This window comes from Argiope bruennichi, chromosome 4 (assembly GCF_947563725.1).
Source record: "Argiope bruennichi chromosome 4, qqArgBrue1.1, whole genome shotgun sequence".
In the NCBI taxonomy this organism is placed as follows: domain Eukaryota; kingdom Metazoa; phylum Arthropoda; class Arachnida; order Araneae; family Araneidae; genus Argiope; species Argiope bruennichi.
In genome coordinates, this window is record NC_079154.1 from 99331848 (window position 1) to 99346156 (window position 14309).

The 14309-nt window shown below is 27.6% G+C and overlaps 1 protein-coding gene across 1 annotated transcript in view; it reads left to right on the forward strand.

Moving 5' to 3' along the window:
• Positions 1 to 6354: 6354 nt before the first annotated feature.
• The window catches only part of LOC129965748 (ATP-dependent translocase ABCB1-like), a 50829-nt gene continuing 42874 nt past the window's right edge, over positions 6355 to 14309 (forward strand). The window contains exons 1-4 of the mRNA XM_056079900.1: positions 6355 to 6707; positions 12435 to 12495; positions 13622 to 13785; positions 13897 to 14124. Of these exons, the coding sequence (XP_055935875.1) occupies positions 6556 to 6707; positions 12435 to 12495; positions 13622 to 13785; positions 13897 to 14124 (605 nt within the window). The 5' untranslated portion in view covers positions 6355 to 6555. The remainder of the gene's footprint in view (positions 6708 to 12434; positions 12496 to 13621; positions 13786 to 13896; positions 14125 to 14309) is intronic.

A 14309-nucleotide genomic window follows, 5' to 3' on the forward strand; every position in this document is an offset into this window, starting at 1 on the left:
GATTTCCTTGACTATAATTACTAATTGACTAATATTAATAAATTTTAACCAAAATGATGGACAATGCTTTTGGATCTATTGAGTTTGTTTTTGCCTTAATTGGAAAATATTGCTCCATTGATAAAATTGCTACTGTTACAAAATTTATACATTTTTGACAAATATTTTTGCATATATTTTAAACTATTGATTAAATCCCAACAATACTCTGGAACCAAATAATATATTTTTTGAAGAATTAACCGAGATTATTACACCAAAAAAGAATGGCTTTATCATTGATAACTAAATCAACTGTCAAAAAATGTACTGTGCCTCATGAATGTATGATAAGAATCCATAATTTTGCCACTGATTTAAAAAAAATCTTCTTTCTACTAAAACATTGAATAAAAAGTTAATTCCTCATGTTATCAAACACCATGTGCAACCTTGGTTCTCATTAGCTAACAGAAAAGCAGATACTATTTTAACTAGTTTATGCATTGGACACATTTTGTTGCTATATGAACAACACCACTGTGTTTGCGATGTCATTATCAAAGGTCTGTACAACATATTGTCAGAATGCCTAAATTTCAATGCCCATAATTTACAGTTTTTTCCCCAAAATTCTTGTGCTTCATTATCTTTCTTGCTTGATAAGATATCTCATGTCCAACTCTTTCCATTTTTAAAGTCCATAAAGTTTTATTCATTTATTTGACTCTTGATTACTTTTTAGCTTCACCTCACATTCCCTTTGATGACTGTTTTAAAATGATATAATTTTACTTACTGTTTAATGTATCATGACTTTTGCATCAGAAAACCTGAAACAAATCAAAATCAAAAATATATATCAAATACAAATCAAAATCAAATTATAGATAGATAATGTTTCCTATATGGCCACTGGCATCGAGAAGTCGGTGATGATCTCGCTTTTTCCTGGTTTGAAAATTGATTGGACAAGATAATCTGTTAATGATTGTGTGTAAGTAGTTCTACATTCACATGCGATCTAGTTAATATTTTTGTTAATCGTATTTCTAGTATAATACGATGTGCTGATAAAAATTTCTAAATTAAGCTATGGTATTTTTTATTGAAAATTTGTTATAATCGCCAGATCTAAAACTTGTCATTATAGATCCCATATAGTCTATGGACCGTTAATTTGATATGTCTAATTTACATAAAATAACACTGCCTTATCTTTTTTTTTTTTTTTTCAAGTTGTCATATTTGATTTAAAACGTATCAAGCCAGTTCAAAATATGCTGATAATAAATTACATTATACTGATAATGTAATTTATACTTCATTGTTATGCATCACCTATTTGGGCGACTGCTGCCAATCTCCTTGTTACTGACTAGAAAGATAGCAAAATGTGACGGTGAGGCAAATTAGTAACCTGCTTTAGTTTGTTAGGAACAAAGAAACCAAGACAAAAAAAATCTGACCATTGCAACTTTGCAGAATTTCAAAAGAAACCCTCAATAAGATTTTTTGAAAAATTTGTCAAAAGTGATAATATTGCAATAAAAGAAATTGATAATTATGACTGTACCCTACCACAAAACATCAAGAGACCTGATCATCTATTTCATGCCTAAGTCATAATCCATAGCTTTGCCACACTGACTTGACTCTGGACTGAATTTGCCAAAAAAGCATTCAATATATATATTTTTTTTCTTTTTCTGTCATATCAGTATAATCAGTTATATTTCTAAATAATACTTTAATTTTTCTAAGCACAACCACTTACTATATAGTCTTATTGCTATGCTCTAATTACCTATTTAATCCAGAGATTAAGAACACTGAGTTCAAGAACTCCTTGACCCGACCTTCAAGTTGGCATTTTATTATTTTGTGATTTCAGTGTCTGTATAAAGTAATCACACATTCCAAGTTGCAAAAGATATTTTATTGGGAAGTATGATTTTCTTCTTACTTGCCCCATTTTGCCTTGTGTTTTTTCTTTCTCATCACTTATATTCCAAATAACCCTATATCACTGCATTCGTAGTGTATTTCAAAGTTGTGGCTCTCTTAAAAAAAAAAAACACTAGAGGAAAAAATGTAAGGAACATACAACATAGAGCATTTATTATAAAAATCAATATAAATAATTTGAAGACATTTTTTATAGTGTTAAAAAGTAATATTTAATTTTTTTTAATTCTTACAATTCATTATTATAAATGCTATGAAATTTTAGAATCAATTTTACTTAAAGTCACTGCCAGGTGGCATATATACTCATGTGAAATTATCATATCATATGGAATTAAACACATACCCCTATTAATTGATTAAATGATAATGAAACTCAAAACAATATGTAATCATCAAGAATGCTGCAATATATTTATACCTCTGAAATTTTGAACATTCAAGCTCAAATGAAAATTCAAAATCTAAAAACATTCAACAAATTATATTAAATGAAAGAGTATACAAAGAATGTATAATTGCCTAGTAGGTTCTAAACTTTTTGTTACTCTTGCTCAACTTTTGCTATTATAATCTGTTTCTCTTGCTAATTTTTGTTCCTGTGTTATTAAATTTTTAATTTTATATAGTTAATACTAATCATTATATTTATTATCTTACTAATCATCTTTGATAACCAGTTGTTCATCAGAATTACTGCATGTGAAAAATTACAGTAAATTCCTAATTGTATAGCATTTGTAACTATAAATTGCCAAGTATTTTTAAATTCTGATAATGTAATTTATACTATTTTAGAAATCTCACTGATGTTAAATTCATTTTGCTATGCATCTGCCCAAATCTCCCATCTCGCTTAAAGTGTAATCTTTAATCTGAAATTGGAAATTGAATTAATTAACTCTAAATAACTCAATAATTGCTTGCTGACCCAAAATATAATCTTAAAATATGTAAAGATGAACAATGAATAAAATATCTTCATCTATTGTAAATAGGCAATAAAAGATCTTTACTAAAAAATTCCTTCTAATTGTGGAATACATGGAATCGGGTGATTTATTTTATCTTTTACTTTGATGCTTTTATTTCCTGCGATAAAAAAGTAAAATGTTGAAAGAATATTTTTCTTAATGCGAAAGATAGTTAGGAAGAAGAACTTAGAAACTAATTTTTAATTTCAAAATGCTTAAATGATTTTAAATTTGAAAGGAATTAGTCTAATCCTCTAAGGATGTTCATGGACTAGAAAGACATTCTAATTTGAAATTTGCATTCACTTGGGAGCTGTAAGTTAAGAAGTGAGTAGTTTTTTTTAATTGCACTTAAGTGAAATTTCAGTTTCGAATCTTATCATAGCGTTCATACCCTTTTTATTAATTCTAACTATACCAATACTTCTTACTGAAGTAACTTTATTGAAAATATTTATTATTAAAGCTTTTATTTAGAATTTAGGAACAGTAAATATGCAGTGAATTAATAAAGAAACACGGCTTATATTTAAATTCAATGATTTTTTAAAGGAAGAAACAAAAGTGCATGCACATACTTAATCAACCTCCTGTTAGATGAGCAAAAAATATCTCCACACTTAAAAAGACAAGGCTGCAGGAAAGACCAGTGGCGGATTTAGGCTAGAAAATGCTCGTTACGAGTTTTCTCTCTTTTAACGACAAGGTAATTTAGTTTTCCACAATTTTAGTTCAAGCAACATGCTGATAATTAATTGAATTGAATTTTTAAAATTGTAGTATCTTTGTGAAAATATGTTTTATTATTGGTTTTGTCATATGTATGCCATTTGAAAAATAGTTTAAGTAATAGAATTCTTGAAAAATTAAACATGATTGTTAGTTAATGATTTCATTACTTACAAATATAAGTATTTAATTATTATACTATAAATATAATAACATACTTTAATTAATAATTCTAATAACTCAAAGTGTACACTCACATGTAGTCCTAGTATTTCATAATAAAAAAAATGAATATTCCTTATAACTTTATTTAATTGACGACTTGTCTAGTAACCTTTTTTTTTTTTTTTTTTTTTTATTATTATTAATCTGTTTATAGCCACCATTCAGCCCGGCTACCTAACTGGAAATACACCACTGAAAAGGATTAATTAGAATATTAAAAATACTTCAGAATAAGCTGTATTGAGTTACAAAATAATAATGTGTAGAGAGATGGGCAATGGAGGACTACAAACTGATTATTTCGTCCTGGAATTACGATGATGTCTGTAATATTAAGATATTTGGAATATCAGGAAAACCAGCATGAGTAGTCTCCTCGAACCTTGCTCACTTTCTGTCTAATAAAGGTTTTATCCCCATCCTCCACATAAAATTGCCAAATTTTCATAAGTCCACGATTGCTTTGCATGATATTGGCAAGCAGTATTTAGGAAATTTATATCTTTGGTTAGAGTAAGCATTTTTACTGAATCTATCGTGCGGATTCGCCTTTTGGGCACCTTAATCCGATCGATTGAAATCAAAATTTGACACTGAATTACAATTGTAGCAACTGGATCACATACCGAATTCTTTTATTTAAATCATTGACAATCAACCCATTGATAGATTTGGCTCAAAATTAGACTAGAGTCTAAATTTTAAAAGCTTAATCTGTATGACAAATTTTATCTATGCACCTGTTCGGGTTCTGTGATTCACTTGTACTTGATCAGCTTAAAATACATGCTTTTTCCTGGATGGAAGTTAGATAGAAATCTACAATATACCAACCTTCTTCACTTAGCTCAAAGTGTGTTTTTGAGTTATCGTATTTATAGAGAAATGGACATAATGCCAAAAACGTGTTTTTCGAAAGTGAGGAAGTTTGAAACGTAAAGATTCATCAAAACATCAAGTTCAAAATTTTCGACAATTACAATACTTTCTCAATGCTTTGTATGCAAGAAAGTAAAAATTTCTGTGGAAATAGAATTATCTGTACCATCTGAAATTCATTAGAAATTTGCAAAAATTAAGCAAATTAATTATAAAATGTAGTGATGAATTTTTTAATATAAATTATGGTAGATATTTATCATAATATATATAGAGAATATATACATTAGTAATGCAATAAATAATTATTTACTCGCAATTTCAATAATTTTTTATGGAATTTTGATTATAGCTGATTTTCTGAGGTTTTTAACTCTAGTCTCCATTTGTAATTTTTCTATTCCTCCATTTCCGCCTGATTATTATTATTATCATCACTATAAGAACTTGAAAATTTAAAAAGGAAAATTACAATCTATTTTTAATTATAAATAAAAGAAATTCAGTTTCGAGTATTTATTCAAAAAATTTATATGGAATATGTGCTATCAAATTTGATCTTTTAATTTTTTATTTTATTTTATTTATTTATTTTGCCACAAATATAGGAAAAAAGTTTCTCCAATATTGTTTTTTTTTTTTTTTGCTGTTTGTTTGTTTGTTTTTGTTTTATAGAAAATAATGTGAAATTTAATACCATTTCATTTGAGATCAAGGCCCACATTTTAAGAAGCTCTGGTGAAATTTTTAATTATTAATATTAAAATATTTTTATGATATTAATGTATATTTATCTGTTTTTAAAGTTTTACAGTCCTTAATTTAATTTCTTTCATGTTTGTAAAAAATAAACTTTACAGTCAGTTTTTTTACTCTCTTCTTTAAATGTCACTAGAATTCTGAAATTAAACCACTCTGTGCTCCCGAAACAATACAATATTTTAATATTTTTACAACTTAATCCATCAATTCCTTAGTTAATTTTGAGTTTCTAAGTGCCTTCTGGTTATAAATTAGCTTATTAGTACAGGTATATAGATAATAAATATGATTATTTTATACTAAGTATGTCTTAAGTATATCCTGTTTTTAGAAGTTCGTTTTAAACAAAGTATTTTTTATTTCAAAAATCGTTTACCACTTCTTATAGAACATTTATAAAAGCGCATTTTATTTTTATATATTTTTATTATTTTTATCTAAAGAGAATTTATGTTTTTGTATTCTGATTTTAATACGATTTTATTTATTTGTTTATTTTATTTATTTATATTATTGAAATTTAGAATCGTTTAAATCAAAACTTCATAAACATTTCACAATCTTAAAACACATATTTTTATTAAATTTACAAGTAAAAAGTTCTGAGGAAAACAATATTTTTCGCAGATAAGATAAGTAAAGATGAACTTATCTTGAAAATGCTTTCTCCTGAAATAAAACAGTTTAACTTTATTGATAATTCACCTGCGATTACATAACATGTCTTCGATATAATGAATAAAGGATTCTCATTCACAATGTTGTGTAACATTGAACATTTTTTTTTGTCCCTTATAAAAAGCAACCCTTCCCCTGCCGGGTACAACAAAAGGAAGGCGTGAAGCGTACGATTGTCATCGCATTACATTTACTTTTAACTCTATCTGTGTTCCGTGCGACACCGAGGTAATCATTTAGCGACCTTGGATGCTATACAAAAAGATTGTATTCTTTTCTTTTAGCGGTGAGCACATTTTCTTTTTACATCAGAGCAGACTTAAATCGAAAATAGATCGACTGAAAAAAACAGGCATTCAATATGCTAAACAACGACTCAAAATCGAGCTCTGTGAGTTCAAAAGTGTATGGAATACTTGAGAATGAGGAATCGTTAAAGAAAACGGATAAAGAGCAAAATACAACATTGGAGGTTTCAAACGAGTCTTTACCTCGAGCTTCAGATGCTTCGAAGTAAGTCATAACACATTTTTAAGTTTCTAAATATTTAAATTTTATTTGTATTTGCATTTTTAAAATTATCGACAGAAAATTTTCTTGCAATATTTAAGAAGAAAAAAGTTTGATATTTTATAGAAATCATTTTTTATATCTATTACAATCTCCTATAATATCAGATATTTTTATATTATTATATCAATAGTCATTTATTTTCTATATTGCATAATTAGCTGTCAGCTAGTTTGGCCATCGTACATTTATAGCAACAAATTGGTTACATCCACCAATTTAAACACTTAATTTTTTTTTTTTCGAAAACAGAGCATATTGATACAAAAAAAAATAATGGAAGTGGCCTCACCAGTGTTTTTTTATATACTCTCCAATAAAGGTATTATTATCCCTGATTATAAACCTTGGCTAAGACTGTGAATTTTACTAGTGACGGTGAATTTATTTTTTGACTGCGCATGTGACAATTTGTGCTTCTGAGTATAATAAAGAAAACCGGTACTGTAGCAATAATTACATGGTATTGGCTATCAATTGTTAAGAAATATCAAGCTTTTGCGTAAATCTAGCAGCTTTGAATCTAGAGTATTATCTTTGATGATAGATCGCCGGGATATGGTTAATACAAGCAACAGAAAATGGAATATGTATTTTAGACGGAATTTTCCGGTCGTCTGAAACTGAACTTACAGATCACACTAAACTGTGAATGCAAAAAACCTTGTATTTGGACAGCCGAACCGACAGACATTCTCTAAATAATCTTCATCCAATATTTGACAAAAAAAAAAATAAATAAATAAAAAAAAATGCAATCGTGGTGTTAAAATCAGACATTAAGTTTCATTTGTCCACCCAAAACGGTTTTGAGTTATCGTATTCATATACAGATAGACTGACACTTTTCCAAAAAATGTGCTTTAGTCTAAATGTGGAGTCTGTGGAAGTCTGAAATGTAGAGACTCGACAAAATCTAGAGTTAAAATTTTTTGACCATTACAATATTTTGTATATTGAGTATACAGGAAGGTGAAGAAGAATTTATTGAAATGAAAGATTATAATAGGAATATTAATGAAATTTTGATGTGTAAATAGAATACCCTTATAAAGAGTTCGTGGATAAGATATTACAGAATAAGTAATCGGGTTTTCATTTCTCCTGCATGAGTTGGACAATATAATTTCATGATCATGGTCCAAGTTACTGCCATTTCCATGATGGTACATACTTTTTTGGCGGTTTTGAGCAGTGATCAGTGAAGGCTCTTAACTTTGATCTTAGTTCCCACACAGATGTAGGGACAATGATAATTTAGATTATCCTGCATACCAGGGTAGAATGGCGCGAGCTCATTTGTGGTATAAATATAATGAAAATGTACTGAATATTTATATGATTTAGGAAGTTAGTCTGTTATATCAAATATAAAAAGTGTTAGACTGTATGGATCATGAAACATGTCTAAGATTTAATGAATGTATATATAGTTTCTAATTTTGGATGTAGACAGTTTAAATAAAAATAATTACACTTATTTATTTAATTATTAAATACATATTTGATTTAATGATAATACATGAATGGGTAATGTATTTTTTAGAGAAGATTATTTTGCAGTAGGTGAAAAGATTGAACTGAATATGGTTATCAAAACTAATGGAACGAAAGATTTTTAAAACTGCATTTTATTCACGACAAAATAAAGCCTGATTTAACGAAAGTTTTTTTTATTTAAATATTACTAATATTAAATGTAATAAAAAGTAAAATCTCGAGGCAAAATAAAATAAACTACAGCTTATTGTAAGAATAGAAGATAATGATGTTAATTATATCTAAGAGGGAATAAAATAATGTTAAGTTACAAACAAAATACCATTATAGTAAAATTGGTAACATCAAAGAAATAATCGATTTTTAAGCCAGCGTACAAAGGGTAAAGATAATAATTTTTTTAACAACGGTAAAATAAGCGATTCGTTAGAAGATAAAATTGATATAACTTTAAAAACTTATAAAGTAATCAACAACATAAAATAACTTATAAAGTAATTAACAACAATATAACAAATAATATTTAAAAATGTCTCAAAAAATAGTCAAAATTACGAAAAAAGAGGAAAACGACTGCAAATTTTGTATCATTGAAAAGATGTACAAGAGTAGCCCGAATTGTGGAAAGCTTTTGGAAAAAGTGCATTTTGAAAATTTGAAGGCTCATAACAGCAATAGTATTTGCAGTAATACCTTAAAGCTATATATTATTTTAATGATAACTTAACTAGGAATATAATACGATAAATTATGTTCAATTGTTATTATTATTGAATCTTATTGTTATTGTATTAATATATATTAATTAGTTTGATAACTTAGAAAATTAAGTAAAAAATTACTGTACTGAAAAATGACTTTTCTTTTCTTAATATTATAAAATATTTACGTTCTTAAAAAATAAAATATTTATCACAATTTTATCTCGCCAATATGTGCCAAATTTGAAATTGTGACTTATCACTGAGAACAATAACAGGAAATACCTATCTACGTAAAATGATTAAGCATACAATAAAATTTTGCCGAGTTAGATCCTTCATATCTTGTAATTTTACTGATACTTTTGCAGTGCTCCTAACTTAGGAACGAAAATTTCACACATCTTACATTCACACAATAATATAAAAAACCTTACAGAAAAGAATTCAGAATGCAAAATCGTGAACAGCATATGTGATATTATTTTTAAATTATTCAAAAAAATTTACTCTTTTGGTATCAATTTTTATTGAATAAAGAAAAGAGAGAAAATGTGCTTTTTGGATTAAATATTGATGATTCTGATTCAACTTTGTGCGGTTTCAAAATTTTAGCTGAAGCATTTTTCATAGTCTCTTGTAAATTCAAGTTCAATTGATACATGTCAAGTACTACTCGGTAATTTAATTTTGAATCCCCTGTTTATCAGATGTGGATATCCGACTAGGAAGCCTAGGTAACCCCTTAGGGCTACTGGACTGAAGTGGGACTAAAGGCAGATCCATGTTATTAACTAAATTGTCAAATAAATAAATTTATAAACAAAATAAAAAATTTTAATTATAAAATAACACATTTAAAGAGTGCGTACACAATTATTCATTAAAATCATTTATTAAAATATAATTCTTCTTACATTTTTTTGAATATTATTTATTTATTAACTGCGTATGTTATATTCCACTAAACAGATCTTGTAATATAATTTGATTTTGTATTTAATTGAAATTTATTATTTCTTTATAATACTTTAGAATAATAAAAATGTTTATATTTGTATGTAAGGAAATAATTATGTTTGAATTTTCAAGAATTTTATTGCTTTAGTAATTTTTTTCTGTGATTTGAATATTTCAAAAATAAACAAATAAAAACGCGCACATTTTTCACAAAGTTACTAAATAAATTATTAAGAGGCTGATTAAGTTAAAGTATGCAATAAAGTATGAAGTTATACTTTCCAATCATTAAGAGAGGGATCTCATAATGTACATTTCCAGGGGTCCCAACATGCCTAAATCCACTAATGATTTTATCTCACTGAAGGAAAAATGATGCAACTTCAAAGCACATAAGTAAAATCGAAATTAAAAACAATACCAAAATGATCTTTGTTAGGTGGCTGTGATGCCATACGAATAAACTCTATCTGTATTTATGCATCTTGTATCTCTGTGTGTATCTGTATGTGTGTATAGACCAGATCATTTGAACTACAGCTACTGAATTTCGCACATGTATACCTTGGAAGGTGAAATTATACAGAGCAATTTTTAATAATTTCAATTTATTAAAAATTAAGGAAATTTTGACATTTTTTTCGTGATAACTTTCGTATTGCAAAAAACTGGGTTTCACATCGTTTCAAAATATAAAAAGTTATCTTTTTAAAGGTATTAATCTAAAGTGACTAATCTTTTGAAGGTACTCATTGCACTTTTCCTAATTTTTGTCTAATTTTTAAAAAATTGATTACGTTGTTGACATGAAATTCAAACATTTTTCATCAACAAATTTAATTCGCAGAGTTTTCTTCCACTGTTGAAAGCTAAGATAGAATGATTTTTGTTTTATATCTATGCATTTTACAAGACGAATAAAAAATAATTTACTATACCACTAATGTTAGAAAAGAGATGAGCCAGAGAGTTCAGTTTTTAATAGCACTATGATGTCATGGAATTGATTTCCATTGCGAAAGTATATAATGATCAGAACATATGTATGGTTATTAATATATCACGATTTTAATGTCCGTCTACAGAATCATGGACATGAAATTACGTCTAAGCATTTTAACCGACATTACATATAATTAATATTCTCAGCCAACCAGCTGGTCACCAAAGGCATCTAGTAAATAACTATTAGGAAGATGAATTATTTTTTCGAAATTAAGGCTTGAAAGTTTAGAACAAGCTTTCTTTTTCATAGCAAAAGTAAAAATGAAAATTGTTTACAAATTGGTATCAGAAGACTGAAATATATTATAACTTTAAAAGTAATTTTATATGCAATTCTATTTCTTCGCTAATCATGAAGCAAATTATGTAAGAATCCGTAAATGTCATTCATAGTGTTAATAATAATAATAAAAAGAGTTAGTCTTTTATTATATGTTATACCACTTCTCATCATTAACTGTCCTTGAGAAAACTATCTGCCATCACGAACTGTCCTTTACATTTTTATGTCCTTGAGAAAATGCTGAGTTCTGCAAAAAATTAATTCTTTCAAATGGTTTATAGCTCAAAGTTTTGGGTTCAATGCATTTTAAACAATACTTGCGGTTATTTTTTTAAAAAAATATTTTGCATGCATGAAATTTGGGTGCCAGTTGTTTGAAATTATTGACAAATTATGAATTAACTTCTACTGTTTTCTAAAAAAAATGAAGGAAAAAAATATTTTCCTTTTATGTTTCATTCAAAAATAAAAATAGTTTCAGAATTCAGAAATTGCTACTGCAAATAAAAGAGAATGCACGTATGTCTGTATATATTAGTCTGTATCAGGGCAGACCGTTAGATCTAGAACTATAAAATTTCGCACGAGGTAGGTGGAAATAGGCACTTCAGTTTGATATTTTCGGAACTCTAGTTAATTAAAATAATAATTGTTCTAAAAATTGTATTTATATATTTTAAGTCTCTTGGCCTTAGTGACTTCCCTAGAAAAGTTTGCATAAGTTTCAAATTCTAGTAGAAATGTCACTTTTACAATTTAAAGGACTTACCCGTTCTGCTCATTGTGCTATGTAGCTCCCTAATTTTTTAGTTCTTATTTAAAATTTAAATTTTAATTGGAAAAGAAATTGATCAAACTTCATCTAATAAAAAGTTTTATTGTTGAAATTATTTAAAAATGGATACACTTCAAAACTTTCTCACCATTATTCACTCATGAAATCAATTCTGTATTGTACGGATCAAAAAATTTTAAAAAGTTTATGAAAATCATACTTAAAGCAGAAACTTTCTCATAGAAAAATAATCCATTTCTCTAGATCTCCCCCCCCCCCCTTGCCATTTGATTCTGGCGAAATTAGAGGAATCTCATTTCACCGCGAATGTTCTGAGTTTACTATTATGCTTTACTTTAATGGTAAATAATTAATGGTATGAAATATATAATAAAGATATGAACTTATTATTTTAGATAGTGTTTAATTTGTCATTTTTTTTCCAGAGATGGGGAGGAAGATGATAAAAACTCTTTGGAAATACCGCCTGTTTCATTTTTTGCCTTGGTAAGTATATTTATTAGTAATTACTATTAAGTTAAGAATACGGGACAGAATTTCCTTGTTTTGTTTAATGATAGAACGATTCAAATAGCAAATAGTTTCGATTATCTATTATTATCTGTAACTTTTATTATTATGTGAGAACATAATGTAATTCCAGTTTTAAGCCTCAAAATGCACAGACAAAAATATTGGCGATTTATCGCTTTTTTGCTTTAAGGGTTATTAGAAAATGAGAAAAAAGGTTGTCACATTTGACGTCTTATCGCTAACAAAAAGTTACAACTTGGCACTAACGTCCTCCATATACTCGAGTCTCCCCTGAGGTCAATAAAGGGCAAGGCCGTAAGGAATAATTAAAGCCCAAAGAAGCTCAGAGAAGAAGATGGGAATGGACGCGAACAAGCGAGAGGAGGTATCAAAAGTTATATATTAGTTTTTTTTTTAGTTTAATTAGAATTAGTTTTTTGTTTTTTTAAATTTTCAATTTTCTTAGCTGGTAAAAAATGCTTTGGAGTTCAAATGATTTTGAGATGGGGGGGGGTAAAAACATTGCTTTTCTAAAAGTTGACGATTATGCAATACAATAGTCACGTGATCATTCCAAACTATTTTAAAACCGGATTTTTTCAAAAAGAAAAAAAAAAAAAAATTCTGGCCTTGAGAAAAAGTTTTGGAGCTCGAACGATTTTGAGATGGGAAAAAAAAAAAAAGTTTTTCTAAATATCGCAACATGCATAATCTGATATTTACGTGATTATTTCAAACCGGTTTAAACTGCTTAATGACTTAAATTAATTAAGACAAGTAAAGACTTAAAAATAATAATTTAATAATTAAAAATAATAAAGACTTAAAAATAATAAAGACTTAATAATAATAGCAGATTTCAATTTTATATATTTTTAAAATTCAGCTTTTTTTCTCATAAAAGTACCTGTTTGTCGCTAATTTATATCTTATCTAAATTTAAATAAGAGTTTCCAATAATTAAAAATATTTTAGAGACAATTAAAAAAAATTTGTGGTGACTTATTTAAATCCTCTTTAATAATAATTTAGATATTATTTATTTAGAAAATGCATTTACATGCTAAATAGATATTAAAATTGAATTGCTTTGTTTTAGTTTAGGTATTCAAGTGGATGGGACAAAGCACTTATGGTTGTAGGATTCATCACGGCATTGGTTGCTGGAACGATATTCCCAACAATACAAATTGTGTTTGGAAATTTTCTGAATACCTTTGTACAACATGCAACTCTTAATACAACTGATCCCAGCAAAAACTCGTGAGTTATTTAAATCTAAAAAAGAAATAATCTTTATCTGAAATTTGTATCATTTTTGTATTAATATAGTAAATTTTCAAGTTGAATTGAATTTTGTCTAATGTTTTGCAGGACTTATTCCGATGATTTCTTAGATGGAATTGGCGAACTGTGTTTGTATAGTGCAGCATTGGGTTTCATGGTTCTTGTAATCGATTATATCATTATATGCGCCTTCGGTTTGAGTGCAGCAAATCAGGCTTACAAAATACGCTGTTTGTTCATGACCTCGATACTCAAACAGGATATTTCCTATTTTGATACTCATCAAACAGGAGATTTTGCTAGTGCCATGACTGGGTGAGTATTGCCATGAAATGCAATCATATAATTTATGAAAATTACCTTTTACTTCAATAATTATCACAATATTACATTATTCGGTACTTTGGGATAATTCCGTCGACTATTTTCTCACTGATATTATCGCCAAAAGGGTAGGGAAAAGATTGGCGCATTTTTGCGAGCGCTGACAGGTCGACGGA